The 12,930-nt window shown below is 46.2% G+C and overlaps 5 protein-coding genes across 5 annotated transcripts; 3 read left to right on the top strand and 2 right to left on the bottom strand.

Annotated features, from left to right (window-relative positions):
* Positions 1–610: 610 nt before the first annotated feature.
* Positions 611–2,686, bottom strand: AGABI2DRAFT_49197 (hypothetical protein; the record flags this gene model as incomplete). The annotated part of the gene is made up of 4 exons (XM_006463047.1): positions 611–696; positions 871–1,513; positions 1,575–2,502; positions 2,550–2,686. Coding segments are annotated over 4 exons (1,794 nt in total), but the record flags the coding sequence as incomplete, so codon positions are not given.
* Positions 2,687–3,604: 918 nt separating this feature from the next.
* Positions 3,605–4,471, bottom strand: AGABI2DRAFT_119936 (hypothetical protein; the record flags this gene model as incomplete). Its single annotated transcript, XM_006463046.1, has 1 exon — positions 3,605–4,471. One exon carries the CDS (start codon positions 4,469–4,471, stop codon positions 3,605–3,607), a length of 867 nt encoding a protein of 288 aa, XP_006463109.1.
* Positions 4,472–6,167: 1,696 nt separating this feature from the next.
* On the top strand, positions 6,168–8,601 carry AGABI2DRAFT_194076 (hypothetical protein). Its single transcript, XM_006463045.1, has 4 exons — positions 6,168–6,202; positions 6,249–6,342; positions 6,403–8,284; positions 8,363–8,601. Exon 3 carries the CDS (start codon positions 6,683–6,685, stop codon positions 7,757–7,759), a length of 1,077 nt encoding a protein of 358 aa, XP_006463108.1. The 5' UTR covers positions 6,168–6,202; positions 6,249–6,342; positions 6,403–6,682; the 3' UTR covers positions 7,760–8,284; positions 8,363–8,601.
* A 1,923-nt stretch (positions 8,602–10,524) lies between these two features.
* On the top strand, positions 10,525–10,901 carry AGABI2DRAFT_194075 (hypothetical protein). Its single transcript, XM_006463044.1, has 3 exons — positions 10,525–10,572; positions 10,625–10,750; positions 10,808–10,901. Exons 1-3 carry the CDS (start codon positions 10,552–10,554, stop codon positions 10,892–10,894), a joined length of 234 nt encoding a protein of 77 aa, XP_006463107.1. The 5' UTR covers positions 10,525–10,551; the 3' UTR covers positions 10,895–10,901.
* Positions 10,902–11,137: 236 nt separating this feature from the next.
* On the top strand, positions 11,138–12,553 carry AGABI2DRAFT_119934 (hypothetical protein; the record flags this gene model as incomplete). Its single annotated transcript, XM_006463043.1, has 6 exons — positions 11,138–11,601; positions 11,658–11,804; positions 11,857–11,929; positions 11,986–12,246; positions 12,297–12,462; positions 12,513–12,553. 6 exons carry the CDS (start codon positions 11,138–11,140, stop codon positions 12,551–12,553), a joined length of 1,152 nt encoding a protein of 383 aa, XP_006463106.1.
* Positions 12,554–12,930: the final 377 nt, after the last annotated feature.

Here is a 12,930-nt window from a genome sequence, read left to right as displayed (position 1 = left end):
TCGTCGAAGAGAATCTGACAGGTATAGTTCCGAAAAGTATGGAGAATCAGATAAATGATGAGTATGATGGAAATCACATACAAATCGATTGCTCCTCACGCTCACAAACGAATCCCAGTGGACGTTTCGGATGGGAATCCTGGGATGGGTCACCCAAGTATGTCGGGAATGGTGGTGATATTCGGCAGACGATGTGTACGTGTGTCACATACCTCATGAAAAAGGCAGTACGTCAGCACCATGAGATCGTAGAGCACGTAGAATGACTCATGGCCGCCGGAACGCTGGCCCTTGCGACTGCGTCGACATGGAAAGGCAGAGTAGCGCTTGCTGAGGTCAGGCCGTCACGCGTCACGCGTCAAGGCCAGGGCAAGGAAACCCACAATGACGTCTCTGCTGGAGTGCCCTCAAAGCTGCCATTTCTACACAACACTACTGAAAGATAGAGCGAGGAACGAGCAGTGTCCAAAATTTCGGAGTGACGTCCGTGTGCGAGGCTACATCAGTATTCTCATTACTACCGCTATCGCCAGTGCAGGCCTTACGCGGCCTCGTCTTCCAATCGCTGGCAACCTTCCAGCTCCCTTTCCACAACATCCTCAAACAGCCTACAAAGTCTCTCTAGAACCCAACGAGCCTCTGATATAGAGCTAAACAAAGGACCGTTGTCATCTAACCAACCCCATCTCCACCTGTCTACTAATGTTGTCGTTGTCCGTCCTATTCTTGACCTAGTAGCCCTTCCATCAACACTATCACCATATTGTTGCTTTCTTTGGTGCTGTTGCCGATCGTCAGGAGCACTAATTCCACGAGGACTGGAGTGATCCCGACAACTGGCAGGGTCAGCATCTCTGCCGTTATCATCACTATCTTGATGACATCCATAGACCCCTAACACCTCCCCTGCTTCATCCATCAATCTTAACCATCGCACCCATTCGTGCCAAGTATACCTAATCGTCGGATCTTTCGCAGCGTCTCTCGATATCTTCGTTATCGACCTTGATAGCCTGACCGATAAAGGCTGTTGTGTCGTTTCTGATATCGTTATCGGTATTTGTGGTGATTGCGGTAGCAGTAATCGTGGCTTGGACAGTGTTTTGCCTGTGTCTTCTTCCTCAACTAAAAGTCTGCATTTTCCTTTATCGTTTATTCTTTTTTTATGTTTTTCGATTCGCGGAATTTGAATGGAATATCTGCGTTGATAAATATCACCACCCCTCTCCTCATCTTCGTTTCTGTTCTCGACCGGTTTCTCTCCAACTCCACCCCGCTTCTCTGGTAAAAAACTCCATCTCCCTACCCATTCTACTCCATTTTGTACTTCTCCAGCAATCGTCTCTCCGACGTTTTGTATGAAAATTGTCACGCTTGGCACAGCTAGTAAACTCCATATGACGCTGAATGGTCGCCCGGATGCTGTTGTTGGATAAAAATCGCCGAATCCAATTGTTAAGACGGTTGCATAGGTGAAATAGAGTGATTCGGGATAAGTCCAAGGAGCAGGGTCCTGTTGTTGAGATAAAAATTTGAGTGAGAAAATAGAAGAAAGAGAGTTGCGGGGACCGCACGCTGAGTTGACAAGCCCAAAATACAACAGATCCTCCCAACCAAACAATCCCAAAAAATAGAAACGACGAAGCTAATGCAATATATCTTTCCACTTTATTCGTGTGGTCTTCAATATGCCTCATCAATAAAAACTCCCGAATTTTCCATCTCTTCTTTTCACGATCATCCTCCGTCACCTCACGCACCTTCCGCTTCCACCACCTACTCTTTGGGTTTATAAATCTCCTTTCAGCCTCTTTCCTTTCTTCCTCTGTCCCACTTCTTAACTTGTTGATTACTTCGGCCCATTTCGTTCTTTCTTTTTGCAATCGACGCTTTGTTATACGACCACGAGTACGTTCGACGACCAGTGCTCTCACTGAATTCACTATCAAGCCAACGATGAGGAGGCCAACGGCTGCGAAGGGGATTAAGACCATCCTTCCAGCAGTGGTTTTGAGGGGAAGTTCTGATCCGAAACCAATCGTTAACAGAGTGTAATCAGCCCAATATAGTCCATCAACGAAAACCCAATTTTCAATGGCCGAAAATATAGCTCCACCGAGCGCAAGATACGCCGAAAATAAGATTGATTGAAGCATCAATGTCCGTTGCGGTCGGTCGAGTTGAATGAAAGCAGGTTTATAAGCGCGAAAGATACATGAACCGAGGAGGTTGAATAGCAAGAGTGTAGAGATCATGAAATAGAGGACGGTAGCGATGAAAGCGTACCAGTAAGCTTGGGAAAGCACATAAGAAGGTTTCCGGTGAGAAAGAGTCGTGTGTGTAATGACGACCGGAACCAAGAGGAAGATACTTGAAAGATACCAGAAGATAATCGTCAACGGTTGGGCGATTGCGTATGAGATTCGTCTGGCAAAATTGAACAACAATATCAGATTGGCCAGCAAGGCGAGGACCAGGGAAACGATTTTGAGCGCGAGTGACCTAACAAGCGTCGGACACCGAACTCGACAGGAAAGGTGAGAACGTACCATCCTGGATCGGGTATTCGAACCCCAGAAGGGCTAGATATAAGCCAGGATTGGGTCAAGGCGCAAATTGAGAACAGACTGGCTATAGGCCCAAAGGCACTAGCAGACAAAGGAAAAACGACAGATGCGAACCACCATACCCTGTGGTAATGGATTAGGAAGACACCTAGGTGTAGAGGGGAAAGGAACTCAACACCGGTAGATAATACTCTCGTTCATCTTCGGATGTTATGCCCTCGAAATTCCTCTCGTGCTCATGAGTGAGAGTTCCCTCCTGGGAGAAACGTTGAATTCCTCCGCTCACGTCATCTTGAGGTTTCTGGCGAAAACGAAGTTGACTGCTGGACCTAAATTTCGTGAGTAATGCACCGGTTTTTTTGCCCATTAAATGTAGGAAAACTGACATTGTGGAACTAGAAAGCTATAAGTGGAAGAACGAACGGAGGACGACCTCATTATGATTTCTCGTCTGTGTGGTGCCCGTTTGTCTTTATTTTGTCAGGCAAAATGTACCCATCAATCCTGAATTGATAGTCGGTACTTTGCCGTCATTATCTGGGTGATCCCGTAGTCATAAATTAGGTCATAACTTGGAGTGCGCCATCTCCTGTCAGATACACATTGTTATAGGATCGTCGATCTCGCCTCGAAGTCATGTCCCCACTCCTCACGGGTCTATCAAAGAATCAATTAATAAGGGCCCTCATCACTCGACCGTTCGGATCACTTAATATACGCACTGTCCGAAAACCAATACTTCCGAAGACTTTTTCATCCATACCTACTAATGCTCTTCTTGTAAAACATTTAGGCCAGGTGGCCTTATTATGCACTTTTTAAAAGATTGGGAAGAATCGTTATTTGTGACACTTTGAATGTAAGAGATACTTTGGCGCATTAAGCAAGTTATCAGTAGCGATATGATAAGTTTTTCTACCAAGAGAATATCAAGAGCGAAACAAAAGAAAAAAAGAAAATCGAACAAGAAAAACAGTCAGAAACAATCAAACAACCGCTTTTTGTTTTTATTTTATAGCCCATTCCTCACATATCAGCTAAGGTATCTCTCTCCCTTCCAAAGTAATTATCATTGGTAAGACATGCGGCGGTGTCATGAAACTTCCTTCCATCATCCAATCACTTGATCCACCCAGTATCTGATCATCGGTTGGTCCCCGGCGTTGTTGTTCTCCATTTCCATTCTCACTAATTTCGCCACGTATCTTCGTGCCTACGATGTTTGTTTGAGATTCTGTGGGCACTGGAAGCGACTCTGAAAATATCGGAGGGGAAGGATTGGACGGTGTAAGATGAGTACCTCGGTCTGTCATACCGGGAGGTTGAGCACTTGCGTGGTTTGACAAAAATTTCGACATGGTTTCTTCTATCCGGGTCAAAGCCAATCGAATACCAGATAACTCACTGACGACTCGATCCGAATCTAGCATTACTGTCGCCATCGGAGCAGACGAGGGAGCTGATTTGGGAGTCGAAGTGGGAGGAGGCATCGGACCTCGGTGAGTCGTAGGAAAGATAATCCGATCAGGTCGAACTTGTGTCAATCGAATGGCTTCCATTGACCGATTGACATAAGGTGGACCCGGCGAGAGGAGAGGAATAGGAATAGGAGCAGAACGGTTTGATGATAACACGGATTGGATTGGAATATCATCAGAAGACAGCTCGCTCGAGTCAAGCTCATCCACTTCTTCTTCGTAGTCCATCCCTTCCTCACTCTCCGCTTCACTCACAACACTTATCACTTGCTTTTGCTTCGATTTTTGACCTACTTGGTGGGATTGTCGAGTCGATGGATGAGTGGAACTAGATGAACCAACGCCGCGATTTCGAGAATTCTTTCGTTGAGGAACGAGTTTGAGGAGTTCGTCGTAAACGTCTTCTGCGATACGCAACTCTCTCATGATGAAAATCTTTTTGAACTGAAGCGTGCGTGGGCAAGTTGCGTGTCTTTCACTGCAAGCCCCACAGCGCAACTCTTTCGAATCGCATTTCCATCGTGTTCCCTGGCAGTTGCTGCAAGTCTGAATTGTTTTATTCAGAGTTGTGAATAACTCGACCCGAAAAAAAAATGTAATGGAAACTGTACGCTTTTCTTTCCGAGTGATCTTAGCCAGGTTTGAGATTGTTGGCGAAAAGGAGATACTTTGCGGCCAAATGTGTGACGGAAAAGCTTGTGAAACCGAGGATAGAGGTCTTTGATTGTCAATGATGAAGCGGGGAGCGGTGAGGGCGTGAATGGCATGCGTTGATACTTTGACCGCCGAGTGGTAACACCTGTTCGAGCGGTTTCACTGGCAGTGGGTGTAACGGCAGATTTCCTCTGAGTACATGCGCCCTCCCTCTCAATCATATATTCCGAAAATAATGACCTCGGCTTCATGAGATCGAGGGCGTATGGAAGTCCAGGAGGAAGGCGATTTTGTAGCTTACTTGACTCGCCTGCTTTTATATCTTATCCGATTGTCCGGGTTGGGAGGTACTTGCATGTGCACGAAACTCGTAAAGCCTCAGTACCGCCAGTTTAGAACGAGCCTGTCCGGAACGGGTTAATCGAGAGTCGAACCGCAGTCCTGTGGAAGTCGTGTCCCGGCCTCGTTCCTATATAAACATTTAAACTCGGGTCCTCATGTCATATTCTTTCGACACGAGCACTACTCACATGCAGGGAAATATTCGTCATTTTGGAAAGTGGCGCGTGCATGTCAAAAATGTAGGAAATTGAACTGACCAGAAGAGGAGGCTTGGTGGAGATTAAAGAAGAATTGCCGTAAGGGTTCCCATGCAGCATGGTCGATCCTCCCACGCGAAGCTCGACTCGTTCTTGAAGAACGCTTAGTCCAGAGATGTGGTGTTTCTAGTAGAATATGAGCCGCTCAACCCAAGTAAATGAGAAGAAAACTGGCGGTGTTTACAAAGTTACAACCGCAGAAACTAATTCGGGAGGGCAGTGCCGCAATGCTGACGGTGATCGTGTGACCTTGGGATCTAATTTAGGGTACGGTGGGTTTTCTACTCCACTCTCATCAAGACCTGAAATATGTGTACTTTCGTTGAGAAGCGTCGAATTCTGCATAAGAACCAATGTTCCGGCAAAGAAGGGCGGGACCCGCGCGGGTTTTGCCCAAGCTTGCGATGAGGTTTATCGTAGGGTTTACCCGCTGCTCCGCCTTGGCTTTGAAGGGATAGAACAGTACCGAAGGTGACATTGAAGGGCATCTCGGTAATTTGCGTCCGCGCTGTGATAAGGCAGCGACGAAGGTGATAAGGCAGGGGCTGCGCCCTGGCTCAAGCGCAAGACTAGGCTACTTTGGGGATTTCTCACGAGGGTTGCACTACACCTGAAGAATTTTGTCATGGCTTTCTCGTCCGTCTGTCGGTACGCTTCTCATTGCCGACGAAGAAGTAATTTAATCGCCAGTCTGCCGTCGCCGGTCACCGAAAATAAGGACAGGAAAAACTTCTAGGTCAGGTCCCTGGGCCTCGCCACATGGCTGTTGACAGGCTGGTGGCCGCCGAGGCGCATGACAAACAGGACCACACAGAAACTTGGGGGTTAGTTAAGTGATCGAATCTGCCCCGAATTCTTTCTTCCTCAACCCCCCGACTGCCCTCGACGGCACCCGCCGTGCTAGGTACTTTCCAGCAAGAAATCAATGTTTACCCACTAATATCGAATAGAAAACCTCCTTTGTGAAGGGCAAGCCCTTTGTGGACACCACCGCCGAGCTACACCTCCGGCCAACCCAGTACCGCTCTGTTCTCGAGCGCTGATGTACCTATCCAATCCTTTGTTAACGATTTCCTATTGCTGATTTTTTTTCTTGGATTTCAGTGGGCTAATCTGATAAATTTTTCGTATAATAACGCCGACATCGTCTTTAGATGTCTCCCCATATTTGACCCTCCCCCAACCCATTTTACGGCACTCCAAGCAGAGTCAGGCGCAAACAGGCAATTTTCATCCACGTCTGAATTGCTCAACTAGTATCTGCGATCAATAAAAGCTTGGGTTCCTGACCCACTTACCACCGCCACAACCCCTTTTTATGACCCCTCGAGACTTTTCGTCTGTCTTTAGCCACTCCTAATTCCCCCCCGCCACCGCCACTCTCATGTCGACACTCCGTAATAAATCCAAACTCTCCGTCCTCTTGTACGATTCCTCCGACCTAGACAGCAGCGACCCAGCGTTGCCTACCACCCCTCGCCCACCATCCGATAGTCAACACGGTATGAAAATCCAGCCCGCTCGTAAAGCCACAGTATCCCGCCTTTGCTTTCCATTCGTCAAATCAGTGCCCAAGCAAGCCGCGAAGTCGGCGCCTTCAGAGGTAGCGATATCCCCATCTGTCACTTCACCCCCGGTGTCAGTCCCTACACCTACTCCGTACACCCACGCTCTGACAAGTACTTTACCTTTTGTCCGTGGACCCCATCATAATTCCCAGCGTCACAATTATCGTCACCGTGGCTATTCGCGGCATGCACTTGCCCATATCAAATGGTTTTGGGTCTCACGAGAAGAGGATTGGGAAACCAGAAAAGGTCCCATTCGGTCCTCCAAGCCTCGACTCCACGAGTCATTCATTGAGACAGCTTTGGATGACCCATTTACTTCATCTCTCGAATCTTCAGGCCACAAATGGAAGACTCCCCTCCATCCCGTTCATCAACAACAACTCGAGCTTCCTCCCCTCACTATCCATCCCAGGAGGGGTGATTTGGCATCCCTTCGTGATCCGTACAGCGCGGAAATAGATCGAGCTTTCGTTGGTTTCCCTATGTGGACTATAGGGAAAACGCTGTGGATGCACGACGTCCATCTCGCATCACAAGAACGCCTGGGTACCGATTTGGTACCGGTTGATGTGCTGGATATTTATGACGACACTGCAAGTGAATGTGATTCCCAGGATACACAGGGTTCTGTAGTTGATGACTCCGACGCAACACTGGTGGATAGTGAAACTGAAAGCGAGATGTCGTCGCCGGAGATCGGTGCTATTGATCAAGACGTTCGTCCATCCTTTCGTAAATCCAGTTGGTCGCATTCAGCATATTCGGAACCCTCGCCACTTTCTACTTCGGTTAGCAGCTCCGGCAAGCTGTTGAACTCTCGGTCATTGTGGACGATGGACTCTCATAGATGCTGGGACTGTATGATCGAGGTTTCTCATAGGCCACACTAACGATACCCGGTATTCCGGTTATTCATAAACCCCCCCGGTCCAGCTCGCTTCTACCCTTTCAATTCGGAAGCTTCGTGCACTATTACTCGTGGCATTAATATATATCACAGCATCCATGTTCTCGAGTTTCTTCGAGATCATTCTCGCATGTTTTGCATTGCATCGCTTCACGGACTTTAATTGGCATTGAATTCTTCATAATATCTGTTTTAGTACATCTTCTGTGACTTGGTTTTTTTTCCAAGTCAGCTAGATTTTTCCTTTTACTGCTCCGTCCGCCAATCATCTGACCTGCTTTCCCTAAATTTTTGTTTCCCCTTCTCCCCCTTTTTGATCAGTGATGTCTCCCTGCTTTCGATTTCTTTGTCCGTGTCTATCTATCCTAGTCTTTGGCTCCCGTCTCCGCATGTTTGTGTACGGTATCGTGCTCTACGCTACTGATCGTATGACAATACTGCAAACTCGCCCTGCGTTCCCGTTGTCATCCTCGGTTCTTCTCTCCTCAAGTTATGAACGTGGTCTCAGGTATTATTTCTCCACTAATCTGGTAACCGAATTTGTTTTTACCCACTTGCTCTTTCTTTCCCTCGCTTCCATTGCTAGCAGGCGGAATATAGATTTGAATAGAGTTCTTCTCCCCCGCGCGGAATCCTAACCGTTAACGGCCAGCGGATCGTCGCTTGCTGTGGCTTTTTTGCTTGGATCGCATCAATATGGATGAACGAACGCAACTTATTTATTACTTATTTATTATAACTATATAATCTGGTCTTTAATTGTGACTGACTATCTTTAAGCTTTCGGGTTTTATGGTTGTCGTAGTGCGTAATCTGCTCGTATTGATTATCTTTATAATGCTCCGAGTGTGCGATTGACTTCTTTTCGTACGGTGGCTAAACTCCTGGCTAACCGAAGAAGGGGACGGCTAGTGAAGAAGCATATTTGTTTGCCGCAGCCATTAAAGATTAAGTTGGACATTGACAAGATGTGGCGCGTTTGAACCTTGGGTAATATGTCAATGACTTGTGGCTTTCCCCGATGAGGCAGGTAGGTCATATGTCGCCATAAATGTGGTGTATATGATGGAAGAGAAGAATCGCTGGTTGATAGGAGACGATGTTTCTATTTACGCTAGAAATTTATCTTGACAGATCTGGCGCGAGGAACTTGTAGAGGTAGCCATTGACATCATGGATTCGGACAAGGAGGACAAATGTGTGACCAACAGCTGTGAAATGATCTTTTCCTTTTCGGATCTAGCGATGAAGTACACTCTTCAGAAATAGAAATAAGATCTTAAGATATCGGCATAAGTATAACACGGAGATCTTACAGGCACCACGAGAGAGGCTTGTTAGTTTGGCTAGACTGCGAGAACATAGCCTTACTGAGATCCTGACTGGGAACAAAAGTCTTTCACGAGGTCCAGATAATACAAGTTTGGGCTATACCTTTATATTGTCGTCAAGTGAGTCAATGCCAGTTTTAAAAATAGTCTCAAGCCCTTAATGAACATTCTTTCCTTACTCGTCACCGGTGACGAGGTAAGGAAAGAATATCGGAAGCTATGGCCTCATGGATCTCACTCACGTCATGATGAGTATTTTCCGAGATGTTGACGAGCCTTGTGCACAACAACTTCTTCTGAGTCAATCCCTGGTGGAATAAAGATTGAATTTGAGGCGGTGCGAATGCTGTAGAGGACAATATGTATGTCGTCAATTGAATTCAACTCGGAGTTAGGAGAAATTGTTTGAATGTCCACAAAAAAACCGTGGATGACGCTAGGATCGTCACAATGTCAACACCTGAGGCGAGACTTTGCTCGTAGTACTCTCTACGTGAGCAGATGTCTCTACAATAGTTTGACAGGCAGTTAATGTTGTTCATCAAAATCCGAAATGGATCTGCAAATAGCGTTTTCGTCTCCCTTGGCTTATCTATAAATTCCAGGCGGCGGAAGCGAGAGAATACCTGAGTGGAACGCCTCGCGCGGTGTGCTTTCTCTCGAAAGGGGACCGTGTGAAAGTAGCTAATAATTAGCTAATATACTATTTTTATACTATTTTACTGTCGATCACCACGAAAGCTTGCTACTGTTGAGCCTACCCTCTGTCTATAGAATCCACCAACTCAAATCCTACCAATAATGAGGCCAGTACATAAGTAGAACGCGGCCCACTCTCCCGGGGCAGGCTATCCGACAGCCCTGAGTCGTCGTTCTGCCCGAAGGCCCGCAGATCTCAATCATCCTGGTTTTTCACTCTCCTCTTCTTAACATGGCCTTTTAATGCTTCTGTTTATCTAACAAAAATTACCCTGATCCCTGAAGTGATGGATGCCGTTACCAGAAGAGATGTGTGGATCACCTGCGCATGATTAGCACAAGAAATTACTAGAACACAAGCGAAGACAAGGTGAGAACCGATCCTGGCAATTTTTATGAGCAACCACGCTCATTGACATCGGTTCCTATAGGATTTTTTTTTCAAACAAGGATTTTAGCCCTCTTACCTCGTGGTACAAGCTTTATGTTAACTTTCCACTCCACGTCGTGTGAAAGAATGGCTTTCGACATTCTGGGAATCCAATATAGGCACATGGCCTGGAGAAACAGCTTGAGGAATCTATCACAGGCTGTATTCAGGCAAAAACAAGAATGCTGTACAAATGAGTCAAGCCCTAGAATGGCAAGTAAAAGCTCATCATACAGTATATAAGCATGCTGTTGTTGAGCGTCAGAGCGTTAACTTTCATTCACCCCATCGCCACCAGCCTTCACTCAATCTATCATGTCTAGCGATGCGCCGGAGGTCAGTCTCTCAATAAACTTAACCAAGCTACGACAAACTTATATTCTAGAAGTATAAGTTCAGGGGCCAGGATTATGTTAAACTAACACGTAGGGATATCTCCAATGTTCCATACGGCACAATCGGCAAAATTTTGGGATGCTCAGCTAGAAAAATAAATGGGGATTTGACTTATACCGTGCGGCTTCTTGTCACTTTTCTTCGATATGTTCTCAATGGCATATACAACGCATAGAATTACGCCTACTATGTCAGGTTCGACAATGGTCAAACGCTTAGCGATGTGCCGGAGGGAGATCTTGAAAAGGTAGAGAGGAGATGAGGCACAGATGATATCAAGGGGCAAAGGATTTTGTCTTGACTCAACTCTTCAGCAATCACGTTGAGAGTATCTTATTGCATCGAGTTTCAGAATGTTTAAACGTATGTTGTATGTGTATACTTTGAAAGTGATATTGCAACATTTGTGGCGGTGATAGCCGATGCTTGTGTGTCCCATTCAACAGCCCCGTCCAATATGTTGACTTTCACCACGTCATCCATTGTGCTTCGTTATTCATTTACTATGACACTATACTGGCCTGTGCAGTGGGTTCATACGCATTCCTTCACCAGCTCTCTCTATTGGACGGTTCGCTCTTGGCTTTGGAATCACCCCATTACTTCCGACTACGCTGTTTGGGATCAAGGCGACCCCAATGAATGGGAAGAATGGAACAAGGAGCGAGCTCGTATTTTGTGTATCTGGAAGTTTCTCGAGCCATATTTTGCCGAACGAGGTTATACTCTCTACGTTCAAAAAAATTTAACGGACGTGTTTGCTTTACAATACCCGGCGAGCAAAATGATCGAAACGCGCCACCTAGTATCATACCCATATGCGCAGTACCACTGCAAAAATGAAGCGGACCTAGGCTTCTTCCCCGACGTAGGTGACAATGATATAATTAAACCCGAAGCTGAAGATTCCACTCAGTCACCGCGTGTATGGCCTGCTCGTGATAAAGATGGAAGGGACGTGATGATCAAGTACAAAATTTTTTGTTCCCGCTTTTGCACGTTTTTATGTTTATGTTATTTTTCAGAGCAATATCTGGAGCAGTTCCAACGAACGAATTGAAGGCATTGCAGCTTCTGCATTCTGAACCATTGTGCAATGACCCGCGGAACCGCACCATACCTGTAATTGAGTTCATCGAGTTCAACCAGCAAACTTTCGTTGTCATGCCAAGGTGAAAGTTTTCCGTCCGCTCCGCTCATGCCGTGTCGTTAAAGTTGTTGAAGATGGTGCGTCGCGATTGAATGTGATTTTGTTACTGTCGGTGAAATAATCGGATATGCTCGGGCCATCTTTGAGGTAAGTACATACTGTCAAGTAAGTTGTCGCTCACCCAAACGCTAGACGTCATCCAGGCCGTGGCATTCCTCCACGAGAACAACATAGCCCATGGAGATCTGCTCGCCCAGAATATGTGCATGGACGTGATCTTGCCCAAACCCCGTGATAATCATGATTATTATACAGGTCTCCATGGGCCCGAGCGCAAATATGTCCTGATTGATTTCGAGACCGCCCAAATACACCGTGGGTCAGGGCCATGTTCACCGGAGTTCGAGAGATCCAGGAAACGCGATATTTACTTTCTTGCCTGGTCCTTACTACCCAACCTTCGAGTTCGTACGCCAATCCTCTATTTTGAACCTCTCATTTACATGAAGTGTAGTGTATCGAGAACGTGATTCCTCCGATCGTCGATCTATTAGACTCAATGATGGAAAACGACAGTTATGTGGCCGCCTCTGCCGCTCTTTCTCGGTTTGAAAAAATATGTGCTTCCCTCACAGAAGCCGACCTCAACCTGCCAGTGGCTGCATATCTTTGGTCGGACGGTATGTTTTTTAATCCATTCATAAACTAGTTTTTTTCCTCATAATGTTAGGACATCTACAATACCGTGAGGGATCTCCTGCAAATCAATAACATGATCGAGGCTTTGTCTATGGTCGTTTGTATCAGTAAACAGAAGAGCGAAATGATATGATCTTCATTTTGTTGATTATTGCAAGATAACTCATTGGAAGCCAACATCTGAACCTGCAATGAGATGGATGCTAACGCTGGGCAAGGTCAAAGATCTACTACCTCGTGCTTCTCGCGTTGAGTATAGATTCCGCTCGACAATAGCATATTCCCTCGGATGAAAACATTGGACAAATATTGCTTCCACTACCTGCTGTATAGGTAGGAAAATATTAGTAGATCAGATAGATAATACCCTGCCATTATTGACGTTGAGGAGTCTCCATAACCGATCTTATCTCGTTAATACGTAGCTTATACCGCAGTCTCTGAAGCTC

The sequence above is a fragment of the Agaricus bisporus genome (assembly GCF_000300575.1).
Source record: "Agaricus bisporus var. bisporus H97 unplaced genomic scaffold AGABI2scaffold_8, whole genome shotgun sequence".
Lineage (NCBI taxonomy): Eukaryota > Fungi > Basidiomycota > Agaricomycetes > Agaricales > Agaricaceae > Agaricus > Agaricus bisporus.
The sequence above is the reverse complement of the archived record's forward strand: the minus strand, read 5'-3'. Positions and strand labels throughout refer to the sequence as shown.